The sequence below is a fragment of the Hippoglossus stenolepis genome, chromosome 13 (assembly GCF_022539355.2).
Source record: "Hippoglossus stenolepis isolate QCI-W04-F060 chromosome 13, HSTE1.2, whole genome shotgun sequence".
Classification (NCBI taxonomy): Eukaryota; Metazoa; Chordata; class Actinopteri; order Pleuronectiformes; family Pleuronectidae; genus Hippoglossus; species Hippoglossus stenolepis.
Genome location: NC_061495.1, coordinates 17,027,879 through 17,045,114, shown reverse-complemented (window position 1 = coordinate 17,045,114; position 17,236 = coordinate 17,027,879). Strand labels below are relative to the sequence as shown.

The following is a 17,236-nucleotide window of genomic DNA, read 5'->3' as shown; positions in this document are numbered from 1 at the left end:
AAAAACAGCCTGGCAACCTACCCACCAGCCAGCGAGCCAACCAACCTACTGACCTACCAGCCAGTCAATCAACCAGCCTGGCAACTTACCAACCAACCAGGATGCCAACCAAACAATTAATGAATTCCCAAAATCTCCCTGAATGTGGCTTGTATTGCTCGAGAACCTTTTATCTTAACAGCTTCCCACTTGTATACATGTATATCGTTTAGGGCCCAAGTAGGCGCAGTATAGATTTGGACACGCGGTAAGTTGCATATATAATATTCAATATTATAACAGTGCCTATTAGTCAATAGCATTAAAACAATGATTCCATACATATCAATATGTTGCTTGTGCGTTGTGTGAGCAACATATTAGGTAACCCTAACACACAAATGATCTACCACGTGTTTGTTTAAAATGTTTTCAACAGGGCAAAACAACATCCATTTACTCAGGAGTAAAAATCTAACTTCAAAGTCCCTAATAATGTGACATTTACCGCTATGATTATCGAGATGGGCCGATATGAGCATCGTCCAGCGCTGTCATCGTCACATGCAACTTCCACGTTTGAGGGTTTTCAGCCGGCGGAGGGAGGTAATAAATCGAGGGTGAATTTATTATTACTGCGTCGGGGAAGCTGTGGAAACCAGGGCAGCCTGTGTAGGAGGTTTGCATTGACTCCTCCCCTCCCCCTGCGATCTGTGCCTCCTCCTCCTCCTCCTCCTCCAGCAGCAGCAGCAGCAGCACAGGAGCTGCCGAGCCTCGTCTTTCACTGAGGAGATCCCGACAGCCAGAGCACTAGCTAAACCTCCTCGTACAGCCATGGCAGAAAACGCCGGCTTGGATAACCACCGCATCAAGAGCTTTAAAAACAAGGGACGCGATGTCGAGGTGAGCTGACATTTTGGACGCGTGTGTTGGTAACGGGAGTTGTTTTTTTTACGCAGAAAGCGACAGACTGTGGGCCTCGTTGTGTGGAGCCCGGCTGCAGCTGCCTGTCCGCTAGCTAGCTAACCAGCTAGCAAGCTAACGTGAGGAGTTCGCCATCAGAAGTGCTTAATGGCCTGTCTGGTTGTCGGTGAATCAAGCGGTTGTGTTCGTAGTTGTGAGGTCAACACCCAGGACATATTAACCCTCGCTAGTTGGTGTTTGTTGAGTGAACTACATCACAGTTGTGTTGTTGGAAATGGGAGAGTTAACGGGCAGGTTGTGTAGCTGTCACTGGAAGCTAACTAGCTAGTTGGATGGACGCCGGTCGCAGGCGAGGCTGGGCCCCGGCCGGCACCCTAATCCTGACATTTACTGTGTATCCACACCCAGGCAACTGTAAGTAGCAACAATGCTAACCTGCGAGCGCTACGCACACTGGTTGTTAGTGGTAATAACGTCGGATTGTGTTGAAAGTAGAGCTCAACGGTGGCTCCACATCCACCTTAACCAAACATTGCCCCTCCTTGCTAGCCTGCTAACGTTGACAAGCAAACAGCTAGCATGTATTACCAGGTGAGGCAGCGACACCGAGCCGCTAACTAAGCCACTAAACCGTTAGCTGATGCCATCACCTGGGGTTTGATGTGATAAACATACAATATCACTATTTAAATCCCCTTGATACCATAAGGCTGTTTGGTTAGACTTCAATGAGAGATGGTTGTTTTACATGGATTTGGTTACATTTAGCCTCAAATTCTGTAATTGTCAAGCTTAGACATATTTCCAAACATAGAGTTGTGATCACGAAAATGTTAAAGATACCTGTGGTTACATATTCTAGAAAGCACCACTTGTATAACACACATCCACCTGATAAATCTACAGCCTGACACTGAGCATAGCAACATCCCTCTATTAGTAAGTGTGATTATTAATCTCAGTTACAATATTTGTCTGTAATGCTCACAGCAATGAAGCTTGAACCTTCATTAAAGGGAGGGTTCAGCCCAAAATGAAAATTCACTCATCTACTCACCACTGTGCCGATGGAGGGGTGGGCGAAGTGTTAGGGTCCACAAAACACTGTTGGAGATTCAGGGGTAAACAGCGTTGCAGCCAAGTCCAATACAATTGAAGTAAATAGTGACAGATTCTTCAAACCTCAAAAAACAACAAGAAACGGCGTCCTTTACAACATGTTTTTAGCCTAAATGTCCTCTGTTATCCTCCTCCGGATAATAGCGGACATTTAGGCTAAAAACATGGTGTACATGACCTCGTTTTGGGTGAACTATCCCTGGAAAGACTGTTTAGACGCATAGAATAAGGGAAAATAAAGGTGTAAGTAACACATATCTAGACTTGTTTAGATTATAATATATATGCAAAATTATACAGCAACCCTTTTTGTCTACCTGCCAAGACACACACTTGTGCTGTGTTGCTCTGATGATCTTTTTGTAATCCCGAGATAAGCTTCCAACAAAAGTATGTCTGAAAATGGCCCCTCAACATCCACACGGGTGCTGGTCGCAGTTCCACCATGAATTGCCTCAAAGCACAGATTGATGACCCATAGGTGGTTGTTTTGAAACTTAGTCAGTGTGACAAGCACATGGCTACTATCATCGACAGACTTTGCTCAGTACATTCCTGATGCTATTTCAAGCATCCTACATGTCTGACCTGGCTCCTCTTACGCCACCCCTGTATGAAGTTGGAGTTTTCCTAAAGGGATGACTCAGACTAAAGCAGGAACAAATATGTGAGTTTGGGGTTTATTTATTTAGGTCAGGCACAGTTTCGCACATCATAAGGAACAGTTTTGAATTCCAAAGAAGCCTTGCACACCCCATGTTGTTAAAGCTAAGATCCTCTTGCTTCCCTGTGTATCGTATAAAATGTAGATATTGTTAATGTTGTACAAGTGTTATGTGGCCTAGTTTTTTCTCATCAGGTTTTCTATTCTTTAGTATCTACTGTTCTGCTTTTCTGGGTTTAAGCAATTTTATTTGTGTTGTTGTAAGTATATTCATCATAACTTTGTTTAGCTTCTTATTTAAAGTGTATTAACCAGCAGCATTAGGCAAATTAAGCAAACCGAAGTGTATTGAGTTCAAAGATTTCCCTTTTTAATCAGACTTCAATGTTGTGCTGTCTGTTAAGGGTCATACAGTGTTTTGGTCAATACAGTGGCATTGTTGTTCTCGTTGTGGTCGGGAGACACCACTCTGCTCTGCAGCCTCCTGAGTTATGACTGTCCCAGATTACGCAAGAGGCTATTTAGGAAGGCAACATGAACCTCTTGAAACAGTCACAAGATGTTAGACCATCTCAAACTGTTCGGTATGAGCTGGAAAACCAGCAGACACACAAATACAGAGATTAGTTGAGATGTCTTTCCTCACTTGTGCTGTTTTTGAGTTTTGTCATGGAACCGACTCTTACTGTTAAATGTGTTGGTGGTTTCAATGTCATGTACTTGCCAAGAACTGATAAGGTTTAGCAGTTTTCTAATGGGTATAAGTTCATGAAAATCAGTTGTTTAGAAGTAAAGCCTGTAATAAAATGGAAACAATTTATTTTGAAAGCTTTTTTTGGGGTGATTTGCCTACTAGGCCATTTTGTTATCAATGCAAAAGAATGTATTTATATTTTTCCTCAAAAATGTTTCTCAAATGTCAAAAAATAAAGGGTTTTTAATTTCCTGTCTTTGTTTTTGTGTTTCAGACTATGAGAAGACATCGAAATGAGATGACAGTTGAGTTGAGAAAGGTGAGAAGATCCAGCATCTGTCCACACACACATTCATCAAGCATTAGTGCTCCATCTTTTTGGTTTTAAATGCATTTCTTCTGCTACCTTCATGCACGATGTCCATGCCAGAATGTGACTTCATCTTACGTTTCGCCAATGCTGTTCCTTGATCATATAGATTGCAGTGAATCAGATTTTCATGATGCACTGTCCGTGCTGTTATTTGCAAAGGATCAGATTGGATTCATGGGTCCACATCATCAACCCATCTGCATGGGTTTCTGTTGCATGTTTTGATGCATATCTGAAGAAATTTGATGCATTCACTCTTACCTCTCCAGTTTAATATTGATTCTGAGATGTGTTCAGTAATCTGTAGATATGAACTTAAAAAGTGCTGAAAGTCAGAAGAAGCTAGACCTCGACTTCAGCATGTTGATGATTTTATACTTCATAGAGGATTCACTGACACTCACTGTGAGGGGACACTTTGACAGTGACCAATGCATTTTGTTGTTACAATTGTGACAAAAAACTCACCAGAAAAAGTGTGCTAGAAATTGAAGATGTGGCACAGTGAGTCATCAACTTGAAGCAGATCCTCAAGAAGCTGTTGTCTTTCGTGCACTTACATTATTGGAGTAAGTTGCACTGTCTTCAGACCTGAAAAATATATAATGGGAAAAGTCAAGAAGTTAAATGTTTGAATACAGTTGACTTGTAATAGTTCCAAAATGTTACTTCGTCTATATATTGTTCAAGTCCCGCCATGCACCATGTAAACTAAGAAGGGGATATAGTGCCTCCTTCACCAATATATTCTTAAGAATTTTCTTAAATTTGTTACATTTAGTATGTAAACACCAGTGTGTATGTTCATGTGTTTAAAAAGTGTCATCTTTTGCCGTACAGATCAAATATTCTGTGTGTGTTCTCCTCTCCGAAATCTCAATGCGTTTTAAAAAAAATTATAATGTGCACTGAAACTTCTTCTAGCTTTCTTTTTTTAAGCTAAAAATGATCAAATATTTAAATGGTACATGGTCTGTATTTATATAGTCCTTTTCTAGTCCTTGATGACCACTTAAAGTGCTTTACAGTACATTGTAAATGTTATTATAGAATTAAAAGTAAGAAAACACAATAACTGATTAATTTACACAAATACTTCATGTGTGCGAAAGAGTGCTCTTCTGTGTGCATAGATTCTGTTCTTACATAAGAACAAATCCCAGATAAGACAACATTGGTGAAAACTGCGAAAGTAGGTTTTAAGAAGACATTTCTTCATAAGAGCTGTTGGTGAATGAGAATTAGCTGTGTAGACGACACCTGATGAGTTCGATAAATATAGAGCTAACACAGTTCATATAATTCATTCACAGTACTTATAATTTACTACAAAGATCCAAATTAAGAAGAAGTAACAGACTGTTCCCTCATGGAATAGGTAATACCCGTGTAAGTAGTGGGAAATGAAGGTGCCCCGTGGCTCTGGGAATTGTGGGTTGGACAAACTGTTAGTAATTGAAATAGGCCTTTGTCAAGTTATTGTTCTGTAAAATTTGTTTTTCGCAGCTCAGCATGGTTCAAAATCAACACTGACATCATTCTTGGCAACTAACATTTAGATGACTGACCAGATTCACATGTAGACACCTGACTTGGCGTCAGGGCCAACTGAACTGGTAACTCTAATGCACGAAACTCCTGTCACACTTTGTTCAAAATCTGTGAATGGTGATAAACGAGCATGTAGAGCAACCCGGCCGTCAGCAGTCGTTTGGAGAGCAGTGTCACAGGGTATAAAAAAAGAGTGTCACTGCTGCGGAGTGCTGAGGTGGTCTGAAGTCTAGCACATTCCATTCAGCTGGATCAGAGCTGCAAGAAGCACTGCACTAGCTGATTAGTCATCAGTGACGCACATCAGTATGGTGCACAGGAATGTAGGGCAAGGGAATCTCCTCCTACCACTGACTCACGTTGCCCTGTAAATTGATGGGACGTGTGGGTCTTTCTGCCCACACATTACGGGGGGAGGGGGTTGCACAGTGTGGGAAGGTTCCATGTCCTTCAGAAGAGGAGTGTGTGTTTGCTTTGTTGAGCAGCCTGCAGCCACATCTCTGACTCGGTCACCTAGAATGGGATTTGACATATGTAGGCGTCACTCCAGAAAGTAAAAGTTCCTAAAAGATAAATTGTTTTTGATGTAGGCCTGGATTCATGAATGCATTAATGAAGACATTCATCTCCTCCCCTCATTGCTTCTCTGTTCCTTTTTTCTTCTTCTCTTCCCCATGTCAGATCAAACGAGACGAACATCTACTGAAGAAGAGAAATGTCCCGCAGGAGGAAAGTCTGGACGACTCTGATGCCGACTCAGACTTCAAAGGAGTAAGTGTGGTGTGTTGTTGTGAGACTGGACTGTGTGGATTACTGGTCACAAGGGTTAAAATTAAGTGGGCAGTGTGTTAAGAAGTGGTTTTAGATTTTGACATTATAGGTCTTTGCTGTGGCAACTGCACTAAGCCTTCTGTTGTGCTGCTTGTTTTGCATGTATGGAGGCAAATGTATTATTCCTCACAGCCATTGATTTCTGATAATCTGCTTTTTGTAGTTTGATGATACGATGAGTAATTTTCTTACAGATTAAACCAATTTGGAACCAACTCAGAAACATGAGTGAGAAATCAAAAAAACGAATTGAGTCATTTCATACAACATTACTGTCAACTCTTTTGTGTTAGTTCAGTGACATGTGGCATAAAAGCACTGCCAGTCTCATGGGAGCCTTGATTTTGTTATAATGAGGTTTTCAATTGTAAAGAAAAGTCAATGGAATATAAAATATTCACCCAAGTATCGCTTGATATTGAGAGTGAAATGAGGCAGCCTGGAAGTTGGTGCTAATTTCTTTCTGCCCTATTGGACATTCAGAGTCACCGTGAAAACAGAGAAGCTGTTTTCACTGTGGCACTGTGGCTCATTGTAATGTCCCTCATCGGTTTCAGTTGAACGCTGAATCACCAGCAAGCCTTTTTTATATTCTGCTGCACAATTGCTAATTTTCATCTCAGACACCAAGATGCAGTGGGGAAGCTTTGTACTGACTTGTTAAGGATTTTAGCATTTTTATATAATTACAGTGGTGCCAAGGGGTCTGGTAATTTTGTATGGTTACTTGCAATTTTACAGTTTGTTGTGTTGCAAAATTATTTTCAGTTTGCATGAGTCAAACTTGTATCCAACCCACACCCTAAATCCACTGAGATCTAAATATCCACATTTATTTGTTGGGTTAGTACAATTTATATCAAAAAGGATATATAAAATCAGCTACACCCCTAAATTAGTTTTGATCAGTGTAAGATAGAAAGTATTTATTAATGCTGATGTCATGTGTGTCCACAGCCACAGCTCTTATTGTTGTTCTTGTTGATGATGATGATGGAAATGCTAATTCACCTCTTTTTCTTTGCAGCAAAATGTTACACTTGATGCCATTTTACAGGTAAGAGTTCACACTATTCAGAGTCCCCTCGCTCAATCAGGGCTCTGTGGGGGTCAGACCATATTTTTCAGCAGTGCTGGTCTTTTTATTGCTGTAGATAGTTCTTTATGATTCTGGCTGCATGTATGGGGGCATTGTCGTGCTGAAGAATACATTTTTAGACCAATCAGATGCCTCCCTGATAGTCCTCCATTATGGATATGAATGTAAACAAGTGCCTAAAATCTTTGCGGAATACCGCGTGTCAGCCTTTTCCAAATGTACCAGCAGTATCTTCTTAGTTGTTGGTTATTTATTAAATTCAAACATTTATTATGGCCTTCATTCTCTCTCTCTCTCTATAGAATGCTACCAGTGATAATGCAGCTGTACAGCTCAGTGCTGTACAGGCAGCCAGGTGAGTGACAAAATACACACACAGGCCGCAGCTATTTTTATATACAAAGTTCTTACATTTTTTCCCCTCTCTCCCTCTTCTTTTTGTCAGAAAACTGCTCTCGAGTGACAGAAACCCTCCCATCGACGATTTGATAAAGTCTGGCATTCTGCCCATTTTAGTCAAATGCCTGGAAAGGGACGACAAGTAAGTCTGCTTCCAGTTGGTGTTTGCCACTATGCTGCTCCACAGAGTCTTTACCGCATTTGATGCTTTGTGTGCGTGCGTGTGTGTGTCCTACTGTGTCCACACGTGAGTGTGTGAAGGCACGCAGGGCAGTTGGCTGTTCCTCTCAGTCCAGGCCAAGCCAAATATAACAGCATTCCTGTCTCATGGAGTTCCCCAATTCCCAGGACCTTGTGTTCATCAAGGGAGGGGTGGGGGGGTGGGGGTGGTGAATAGATGCAGTTGAAAAACATTTAAGGAAGAAGTTGTGAGGATTTTGCCATGACAACCCACAACAGATGGCATCATGTGGAACACGAGCTTATGTCGGACAATTGTTATTTTAGAGTTTGTGCATAAAGCAGCAGTGCAGTATAATCCATGTTCATCCATCAAGAGAAAATAATTGTCTACTACGTTGCTATAGTGGCGTGGCAGACGGCCAAGTCAGCTCAGTTTGACATAATGAGGCACAGAATCACAATGAAATGTACAGCATGAAAACCAGAGCCACTTGACACGAACAAGAACTCACTGAATATATTCCCTGAGCTAATTCTGTGAATTCTTGATGGCAGAGAGGATAAAACCACTCTGTCTACAGGCAACTACCTTATCTGGTTGTATCCCATTGAGCACCACAACCTGTTTCAATGATGGAATATTCAGTGGGTTAGACAGACTTGCCACCCTTTGCCATGATGTACTAGCATTTGGCTGGTGGGTGGTGTGAAGACCACTTGCCACTGTGAGATTTTGTAATATTTTCTGTTGCATTTCATTTTAATAATTTAATAATTTTGAGCTCAGCCCCAGTTTGTAATCCAGACCACTCATCCGGTGTCAGATGTACTATCCACCGTACAGACTGTTTGACCAGGATTTCAGAGATTGTGAAACTTATTATTAAGCTCTTTTTAAAGAAACCAGTTACTGAAAAACTCATGAGCTGCAAGCCTTTGATTAAAATAGGTTTGAGGTACTTTGCTCTAAAAAGCCCTTTTAGTACTGAAAGCTGGAGTCTATTAGGTGTTTAGGGCATGAATCCGCCTGGGAAAACATGTAATCTCGGCGGGAAATTTAGGAAATATGCACTACAGTGTTTATCATTATTTAATCTCCATTTAACATCAAAACAAGCTTTCTCTATGTCTTTATCTTTATTTTTGGTCTTTGCCCTGCAGCCCCTCTCTTCAGTTTGAAGCAGCTTGGGCTCTGACCAACATTGCGTCTGGGACTTCAGCACAGACTCAGGCTGTGGTTAAATCCAGTAAGTTGACCCCACATTCTGTCGAGCCCAGCGTCAGCCCTCCAGTCTGTGTTTGTGCACCGTCTGCAATATGCCAAGCTAGCATATTTATTTGTTTTTCTTTTCTCTCTGAGGCACAGTCATTTTTTTTAAGATAATGGGGTTGTCTCAAAGTAAGAATCCTCTGTTATCTAATAAAAACATGACTGGAGAGTGGGAACCATGATTAGTCATCATATGATAAACTGGCTGTTGCATAGACTAGGGATTGTACTCTTAAATTTAAGTAGATGTAAATTATACGTCTTTGAAGTTTAACTTTTTTAGCTAATGGGATGCTTATTTTATTTTAGGCACATTTGTTTAAATGTCATGATGATTTATTTTATTCAAGTGTGAATCTCAGCCAGTGAATGATATTTTATATTGATTAATTGACTCGTTATATATTTTTGTATTCTGGACGAGGCTAAAGAACGTATCACTGGAGTTGCACTCAGTCCCCTTGGGCAGTTTTTGATATGTTGATGTTTGTGTGTCCAGATGCAGTGCCCCTTTTCCTGCGACTGCTACACTCCCCCCACCAAAATGTTTGTGAACAGGCTGTATGGGCTTTAGGAAACATTATAGGTAAGTATAGTCAGACAGAAGAGAGTGTGATTGTCTATATATGGTGTGGAAGTATCTCTGCAGAGCTGACCTCCTGGCCTTTGCTTACTCAGGTGATGGCCCACAGTGCAGGGACTTTGTAATCTCCCTTGGAGTGGTCAAGCCCCTGCTTTCTTTCATCAACCCATCAATCCCCATTACCTTCCTCCGCAATGTTACCTGGGTCATTGTTAACCTCTGCCGCAACAAGGATCCACCACCACCCATGGAGACCGTGCAGGAGGTGAGTGTGTGTGTGTGCAGGCCTTCTTGTGCCAGACAGATGGGTGTGTTGCTTTGCAGATGACTGTGTCACTGCAGGCTGAGTCACAGAGATTTTCAGTAGCCAAATCAGCCTCATGTCCCAGGGGACTTTGTAATATAAATCTCTTGTGGTGCCATTTAAAGTCTGGTTTTGACAGCTATTGCGCTTTGTGATTTTTTTTTTTGGGGGGGGGTTTTGTTATTTCACTCTACCCTGATTTTGCCTTAATCTGATCCGTCTATTCCACTGCCTACATCCAGCCCACTCAACAACCTACTTTTCTTTCCCCACAGATTTTGCCTGCTCTCTGTGTGCTAATATATCACACAGATATAAATGTAAGTATCTGAGTAAGGTATGATTTCTTCAGTCATTAACATTTGCTAATTGTATGATGTATGATAAATTGTGTGTGTCTGTGTTTAGATCCTCGTAGACACAGTGTGGGCTCTGTCCTATCTGACGGACGGAGGCAACGAGCAGATCCAGATGGTCATTGATTCTGGAGTCGTTCCATATCTTGTGCCTCTCCTCAGCCACCAGGAGGTGAAAGTTCAGGTGAGGCTTTGTTTAATCAAGCAAATTCATTTGCTTTGTCTTGTGCCTCCAGTGAGTTGCACATTTAAATTTCCATCCTCCCTGAATTAATACGTTTTTTCTCTTTGTCTTAAAATCTGCAGACGGCAGCTCTGAGGGCAGTGGGAAATATTGTGACGGGAACAGATGAGCAGACACAGGTTGTGCTCAACTGTGACGTCCTCTCACATTTCTCCAACCTGCTCACGCACCCGAAAGAGAAGATCAACAAGGTATACAAACCTCAACCTCAACATTCATGTTGTGTTTTGTTTTTATGAGACTGGTGGATTTTTCATGCCGGAACAGGAGTACTGTGTCTTCTATCTGCAAACTGCACTGAAGTTCATGGCATTTACAAGAGCTACCTGTTTTCCCTGTCGGGAAGTATAATATATCAGAAGCTGATTGATTGATTGCTGCACCACATAAATTAAGACATGTTTGCAATGGAGTGGATTACTTGTATCAGTTACTGAATTCAAATCATATCTCGATGCAGTTTGTCTTGTCAGTTTCACCCTTATATGTGAAGGCCGATGGTCGATCCTTCACTCAATGTGCGGAAGTGTCCTTTAGGAAGACACTGAACCCCAAATTGATTCTAATAGTTGAGCCCGCAGTGTGTGTCATCTGTGATAGAGCAGGTGCTACACATAGATCCAGTGTATGAATGTGTGTGTGTGAATGGCAAAACTCTACTATAAAGACCTTTTGATACTGACATTTACTTGATTTATTTAATTCATATCCATACTAAGATAATGCAGCTATGCAGGAAATACTGGTTCAAGACTTGAGAAATAGAGTTTTGGCACCAAATCCAGAAATGACTTGTATATTGAAGAAAATGGACGCGTGGAAGCTATAGTGCTGTTTTTGAATTTGTGATTTGTCTGTTCGCAGGAGGCAGTCTGGTTCCTGTCCAACATCACAGCTGGGAACCAGCAGCAGGTCCAAGCTGTGATCGACGCAGGATTGATTCCTATGATCATTCACCAACTGGCTAAGGTTTGTTTGTGGTGGAAGAGCATAAAAGAAATTCCTTAATCTCTATATCCTACCCTCTCTTTGTTGAGTTTTCTCAATAGATTGTACCAGACTCTAAATTTGGAAAATAATAATATTGGCATTGATTTTATTTTTTTTGTGTTTTCACTTGCATTGACACATTCCATGTTTTGCCACCAGAGACACAACACAACTGCTGATAAATGAAATGGATGCAAACGGAGTGTAGATACTCTGTGTGCCTGTGCATCATGCTGTTGTAGAAAACTCTGCTACGTGCACATTTAGTGACAGCCTGTCTCTCTACAGGGTGACTTTGGCACTCAGAAAGAGGCAGCGTGGGCCATCAGCAACCTCACCATCAGTGGGAGGAAAGACCAGGTGAGCTAATGTCAGAATCTGCTGTTTGAATACGTTGGCTGCCATATCAGAAATGTTTTTTTTTTGTAATCAAAACAAGTGTTTTTATTTATATTGCAGAACTTATACCTAGTATTTTAGTCTTTAAATTCAAAAATTCCAATAGAAAATAATGATCCCAATTTTTCAAGTTCCATATTTGTAACCATGTACCTGTGTTGTAATCAAGTATGGATGTGGTGTGTATGTGTGGGTTTGTGTAGGTGGAGTTCCTGGTGGAGCAGAATGTCATCCCTCCGTTCTGTAGCCTGCTGTCGGTGAAGGACTCGCAGGTGGTGCAGGTCGTCCTGGACGGCCTCAAGAACATCCTCATCATGGCAGGAGACGAAGCCAGCACCATCGCTGAGATCATCGAGGAGTGTGGAGGTCGGTCCCGAGCATTACTCTTCAACAAGTCCACTTCATTTCACTTTATCCTCTTCTCAATTCAGTTCTCTGTTGGGGCACGATTATTTTTCCAGGACTAGAATATGAAGATAATTGGGCTCTAATTACATCTTCTTATTTGTAATTTGAGTGTAGCAATTTGACTGTGATTTAAACAAGGGGGAAATGTGTGTTTGTTTTGTTTTTCACAGGTTTGGAGAAGATAGAGAATCTTCAGCAGCACGAGAATGAGGATATCTACAAACTAGCCTTTGAGATTATTGATCAGTACTTTTCAGGAGATGATGTGAGTTCACAAATAGTGATTTTACACCTCAAAATTTTCATTTATTTTTCCTGCATAGTCAACATCTTACTCTGCCGTGATCCGTCTGTCCATTTCAGATCGATGAAGATTCCAGCTTGATCCCTGAAACCACTCAAGGAGGAACCTTCAACTTTGACCCAGCTTCCAACATGCAAACAAAGGAGTTCAATTTCTAAAAGCCACGATGTTTGGTTCTACCAGCTGCACGGGTACTCTGTAATCACCCCAGACGTTCATCCATCCCTCCTCCAACCTGGCAACCTGGTACCGAAGGATTTACTTAGGATAACTTCAACATGGAAACGCACCACTGAAGGATTTACCCACCTCTGCACTGCGGGGTGTTTTTTTCTTTTATCTTTTAAATGGTCATCCCTCACAGACCACGGCATCCAATCATAGGAGTCCTGGTCACTCGACAGGCGCCGTCACCATCTGACAACCTGCATCAGGAGGATTGTTAAGATTCTCTGCCAGTGCTTCTAAATATCACACAAAAATAAGAGCAGAAGGAGTGAAAAGCCTTCGGGGCAAGATTTAAATTGCCAAATGTCTAGTCCTCACAAAGACAAAAGCACATTTACACTCACACACACACACACACACACACACACACACACACACACACACACACACACACACACACACACACACACACACACACACACACACACACACACACACACACACACACATATATTTATGTACACACTTTTGGACACCTAGAATCTGTGTGCATACTTCTGTTAGAAGCCATCATATCACTTAAGGGGAAGAAATACTGCTGTTTGTTTGTGGTTTATTTTTTGTGCTTTCCCTCCCCTGGATTGTCCTCTGGTGTTAATTCACCCACGTGCACGCACACTAATATTCAAGTACACACTTAGTCACACTGATACCTGAAAGCCGGGCACCCCAACAATACTCTCTCACCCAGTTTAAAGAGTTAATCCCAGAGTTAAGCCATGATTATCCATGGACCCCCACTGCCCTCCCAGGAGCGTCCTGGAGCAGGTGGAGGGGCGAAAGGGCTCTAAGGCAAAACAAGGACTCCGTGGCAAACAGACTGACGGGACTTCTTACTCAATGGCGTCACTTTTTTTTAACGTGACCTGTTGAATAAACAAACTCCATGTTTGTTTAAAAAAAATTCATCAAAAATGTGAAGAAAATGCCATAATAATTTTTTTTTTTTTTTTGTTCCAATACACACAACGATAAGACCTGCTAATTGCCTGCTCCTGATTCAGCAGAGCAACACTATTTTTGTTCCTGTTTTTTTTAGGGGTATGTGAATACCCATCATGGGGGAAGCACCTTTTTAGATGAAGGCGCAGAGACTTGAGAGAAAAGAAACATGTCAGCTGTAGCGTTTATCTCCCCCACAGGACATCTATTTCTGCAGCATGAGCTTGGTCACGTCCTTTGACCCGGTGAACTGTGTGCTCTGGCCTCCCCTGTAATGTGAAACTCAGAAGGGGGGTTTAACATGAAAAGAAGAAAAGGAAAAAAAGAAACGTCGAGCTAAAATCGATCGGAATTGTTTATCTGACCTTAAGCTTATTTTTCATTTTTTTTTATTTGTATTCTCTTCAAAGAAATATTTTAGTTTCAGCTTCTGGTTGAGTCTGTGTAGCTTCCATATGTCGGTTTTTGCATTTTACTTTTCTTCAGTCTTATGCACACGTCTGAGAGGCATATTGATGTCTGCCTGCAGAGAGGGACCTATACTCACTGAAGACTAAACCTGCATAAGGAGTACAGGTCCTGTCATTTATAATACCTAACTACTTTTCAAAGAAGAGGTCACATGTCATCACTCAATTTGAATAACTGTACAAAAATGTGATGTGTATCTCTCCTTGCCGTCTAATGAATATATGAATATATTTACATAAAGCCTGTACAAAGCTGCTGCAGCTGACAGTCGTTGGATGGACGATAACTTTACTGTCAAAGATGGCTGGGGAGGATTTTTGTTTTTGTTTTGTTGAAGCAATATTTCTTTGTTTCATTGTTTTTATTTTTGACTTGCATATGTATTGTGATGACATGCTGATTAATTGGATCAGAGCTGTGTTTTTCTCCTCATGGCGGTGACGGGCTGTTTAAAAATGTACCGTCCCATGTCCCAGTTGGTGCGTAGGTTCGGGTTGGAGGGTGTCAAACTCTTCGCCCAACCCTCGCCCTGGTCTCGAAGACTTTCTGATCCTCTGGATGGCTGCTAACTACTGAGGGGGTCAGAGTAGGGGGTGGGGGGTGTCACACTGGGGTTTAAAATATTATGTGGGGTTGTTATGAGCAGCCCGGCTTGTTTTTGGGACTAGCTGTTTATTACTGAACAAAACTATAGAGAGGGTGTACAGTCATGAACTAGCAGAATAGACCGAGCCACTTTAAAGATTTACAATTTCGTTGCCTTGTATCCGAATTGGATACAAGCTTATGTTTGTTGCAAGATTTTTACTTGCTAATGAAAAGTTGTTTTAAATAAAATAATAGGAGAAAAGCAACAGACAGCGTTTTGGCCTCTGATTGTTTATATCTTTTTATAAATTTTAGATTGAATTCTTCTCTTTAAGGTGGCTCATTGATGCTTTCAACTCTTGTGCATATTAAAGAAAAGAATGAGTTGAAAATCATTGTGCCTTTTGTTTTTCATTTCAACTAAAACTTCAGTTTTATTGAATAGAAAAAAAAAGATTCTTTGAGCAAGGTGAGAATGTGGGAGACGTGGCTACGGTAACATGTGGCCTCCGTGGCGTTGGAGTTTGCCATTGATGCTGCTCTCTTCTGTTGAGAGCGCTTCCCCTCCAGTCGTATTCATGGAACATTGTAACGCATCATTTATCCCTCTCAACAACCCTCCCTCCCCTCGAACACAAAAAAAGATCATCACCATATTTCAGTCAGGGGATTTTTGATATCATTGCCTCTCATCTCGCCCTCAGGACATGATCTGTGTTTCTGATCCTAACCAAAATAAACTTGATGTTTAGCCACTGGATCCTCCATGCTTGCAAGTGTTGTGATTCACACACAGTTATTTGATTATTTTTTTTAAGTTGCATGAGTATGAATGGGACAAACATTTAACAAGGATGGATTCCAGGGATTCGAGAGAAGGTTAGAGACCGGTTTCGGCAGATTTCTGTCTCCCACAGTCCAAACGCATGCAAATTGGCGTTAGGTTAATAAGAGACTTTACATTAACCATATGTGTGAATGTGAGGGTGAATGGTTGTTTGTCTCTGTATGTTGGACCTGTGATCCACTGGTGACCCATCCAGGGTGCACACCACCCCTCACCCAATGTCAGCTGGGATCAGATCCAGCTCCCCCAGTGACCCTCCAAGGATAAGTGGTATAGATGACGGATGGATGGATCCATTACTCTCCAAAGTTTAATTTCTCTTAGTCCTCCCATAGCTTTTCTTTGTTCCTTACAGTAGAGACATGTTGGCAACAGATAATAGGATGAGAGTGACTGGGTCATTATCTGTTTATGGACCTGGATTCTCCACGTTGTTCAGGTGAGGTTTTTGAAATGAATGCTGAGTGTGAAAACCTTCACCCAGAAATATCAGACTCACGCTGGCACGTGTATTATCCCGGCCAAGTATTGGGAAACAGTGAAGCCCTGGAATGGGATCACTGTGTATCAAACACGTTTGTTTTGTAAGTGGCATAGTTTCCTCTAGCCGAACTTGTGTTGTTGAACACAGTGACTCGAAGGGGATGATAGACCCTGTGTTTACTTTGTTGTAAATTTATTTCAATTTCCCAAAGTAAAAGTGAACATAAGAAGATGAATTTATGGAATCCCTTTTATTTCAATAAATAACAGGTGGTCCAGTCTTGTAGCCCTCATGACTCAGCCATAATGATGTAATGGACCATTACATTAGTACGACAGCCCTGAAGTACAAATCACAATGTCAATCACAAAACAGATCATCGTCGCAGATCAGACAGATGCAGTGTTTGTCATTTTAAAAGAAAATATAATGGCACATAAGAAAACAGATTTTGTCAGCATTTCCTTCATATTTGAAGTTTTTTTTTAAAATTAGCTGTTGGTTTTTGTTGTGATTTGTAATTCAGGGCCACTGCACATTAGAAATAGAAAAGAGAAAGCTACACTTGGCAAGTACTTTTACTTGTAATACTTTATGTATATAACATATATACTTATATGCTTACTGTTACTCAAGTAGAAAAGATAATTTGGTACTTTTATTTGATTAGATTTTAGCGTCATTATTTTTACTTTTTCTTAAGTAAACCTTTTGAGGACTTCCTTCTTATACTGATTACTAAATAGATCTTTATGTGGGAAATGGCTGAAACTTTACTTGCATGAAATAAAATAAAAATTGTATATTATATAAGGTCTACGGAATGAACCATTGTATATAAAATACAAATAGAAATGAATCTACTTTCTAGAGACTGGACCATGAGACTGTATCTAAAATAAAATAGTAATAGTAATTTATTTACGGTCTATGGACAATCATTAGACTATGTAAAATAAAAATAATTCATATACAGGGTATGGACTGGACCATTAGACTGTA

At 40.9% G+C, this 17,236-nt stretch overlaps 1 protein-coding gene across 1 annotated transcript; it reads left to right on the top strand.

Annotated features, from left to right (window-relative positions):
• Positions 1–693: 693 nt before the first annotated feature.
• kpna3 (karyopherin alpha 3 (importin alpha 4)) lies at positions 694–15,668 on the top strand. Its single transcript, XM_035173648.2, has 17 exons — positions 694–882; positions 3,655–3,699; positions 5,986–6,075; positions 7,163–7,192; positions 7,537–7,589; positions 7,680–7,775; positions 8,978–9,063; positions 9,586–9,672; positions 9,765–9,934; positions 10,249–10,293; positions 10,382–10,513; positions 10,636–10,764; positions 11,438–11,542; positions 11,852–11,923; positions 12,166–12,328; positions 12,541–12,635; positions 12,734–15,668. The coding sequence occupies exons 1-17, from the start codon at positions 814–816 to the stop codon at positions 12,830–12,832; spliced, it is 1,566 nt and encodes a 521-aa protein (XP_035029539.1). The 5' UTR covers positions 694–813; the 3' UTR covers positions 12,833–15,668.
• Positions 15,669–17,236: the final 1,568 nt, after the last annotated feature.

What these genes read in the sequence shown, in the direction of transcription:
- kpna3 (XM_035173648.2), top strand. Translation starts at nt 814, where the DNA reads ATGGCAGAAAACGCCGGCTTGGATAACCACCGCATCAAGAGCTTTAAA. An exon ending in TGACAGTTGAGTTGAGAAAG is followed by an intron (nt 3,700 to 5,985) that starts GTGAGAAGATCC and finishes TCCCCATGTCAG; the next exon opens with ATCAAACGAGACGAACATCT. An exon ending in GGCTTTAGGAAACATTATAG is followed by an intron (nt 9,673 to 9,764) that starts GTAAGTATAGTC and finishes TTGCTTACTCAG; the next exon opens with GTGATGGCCCACAGTGCAGG.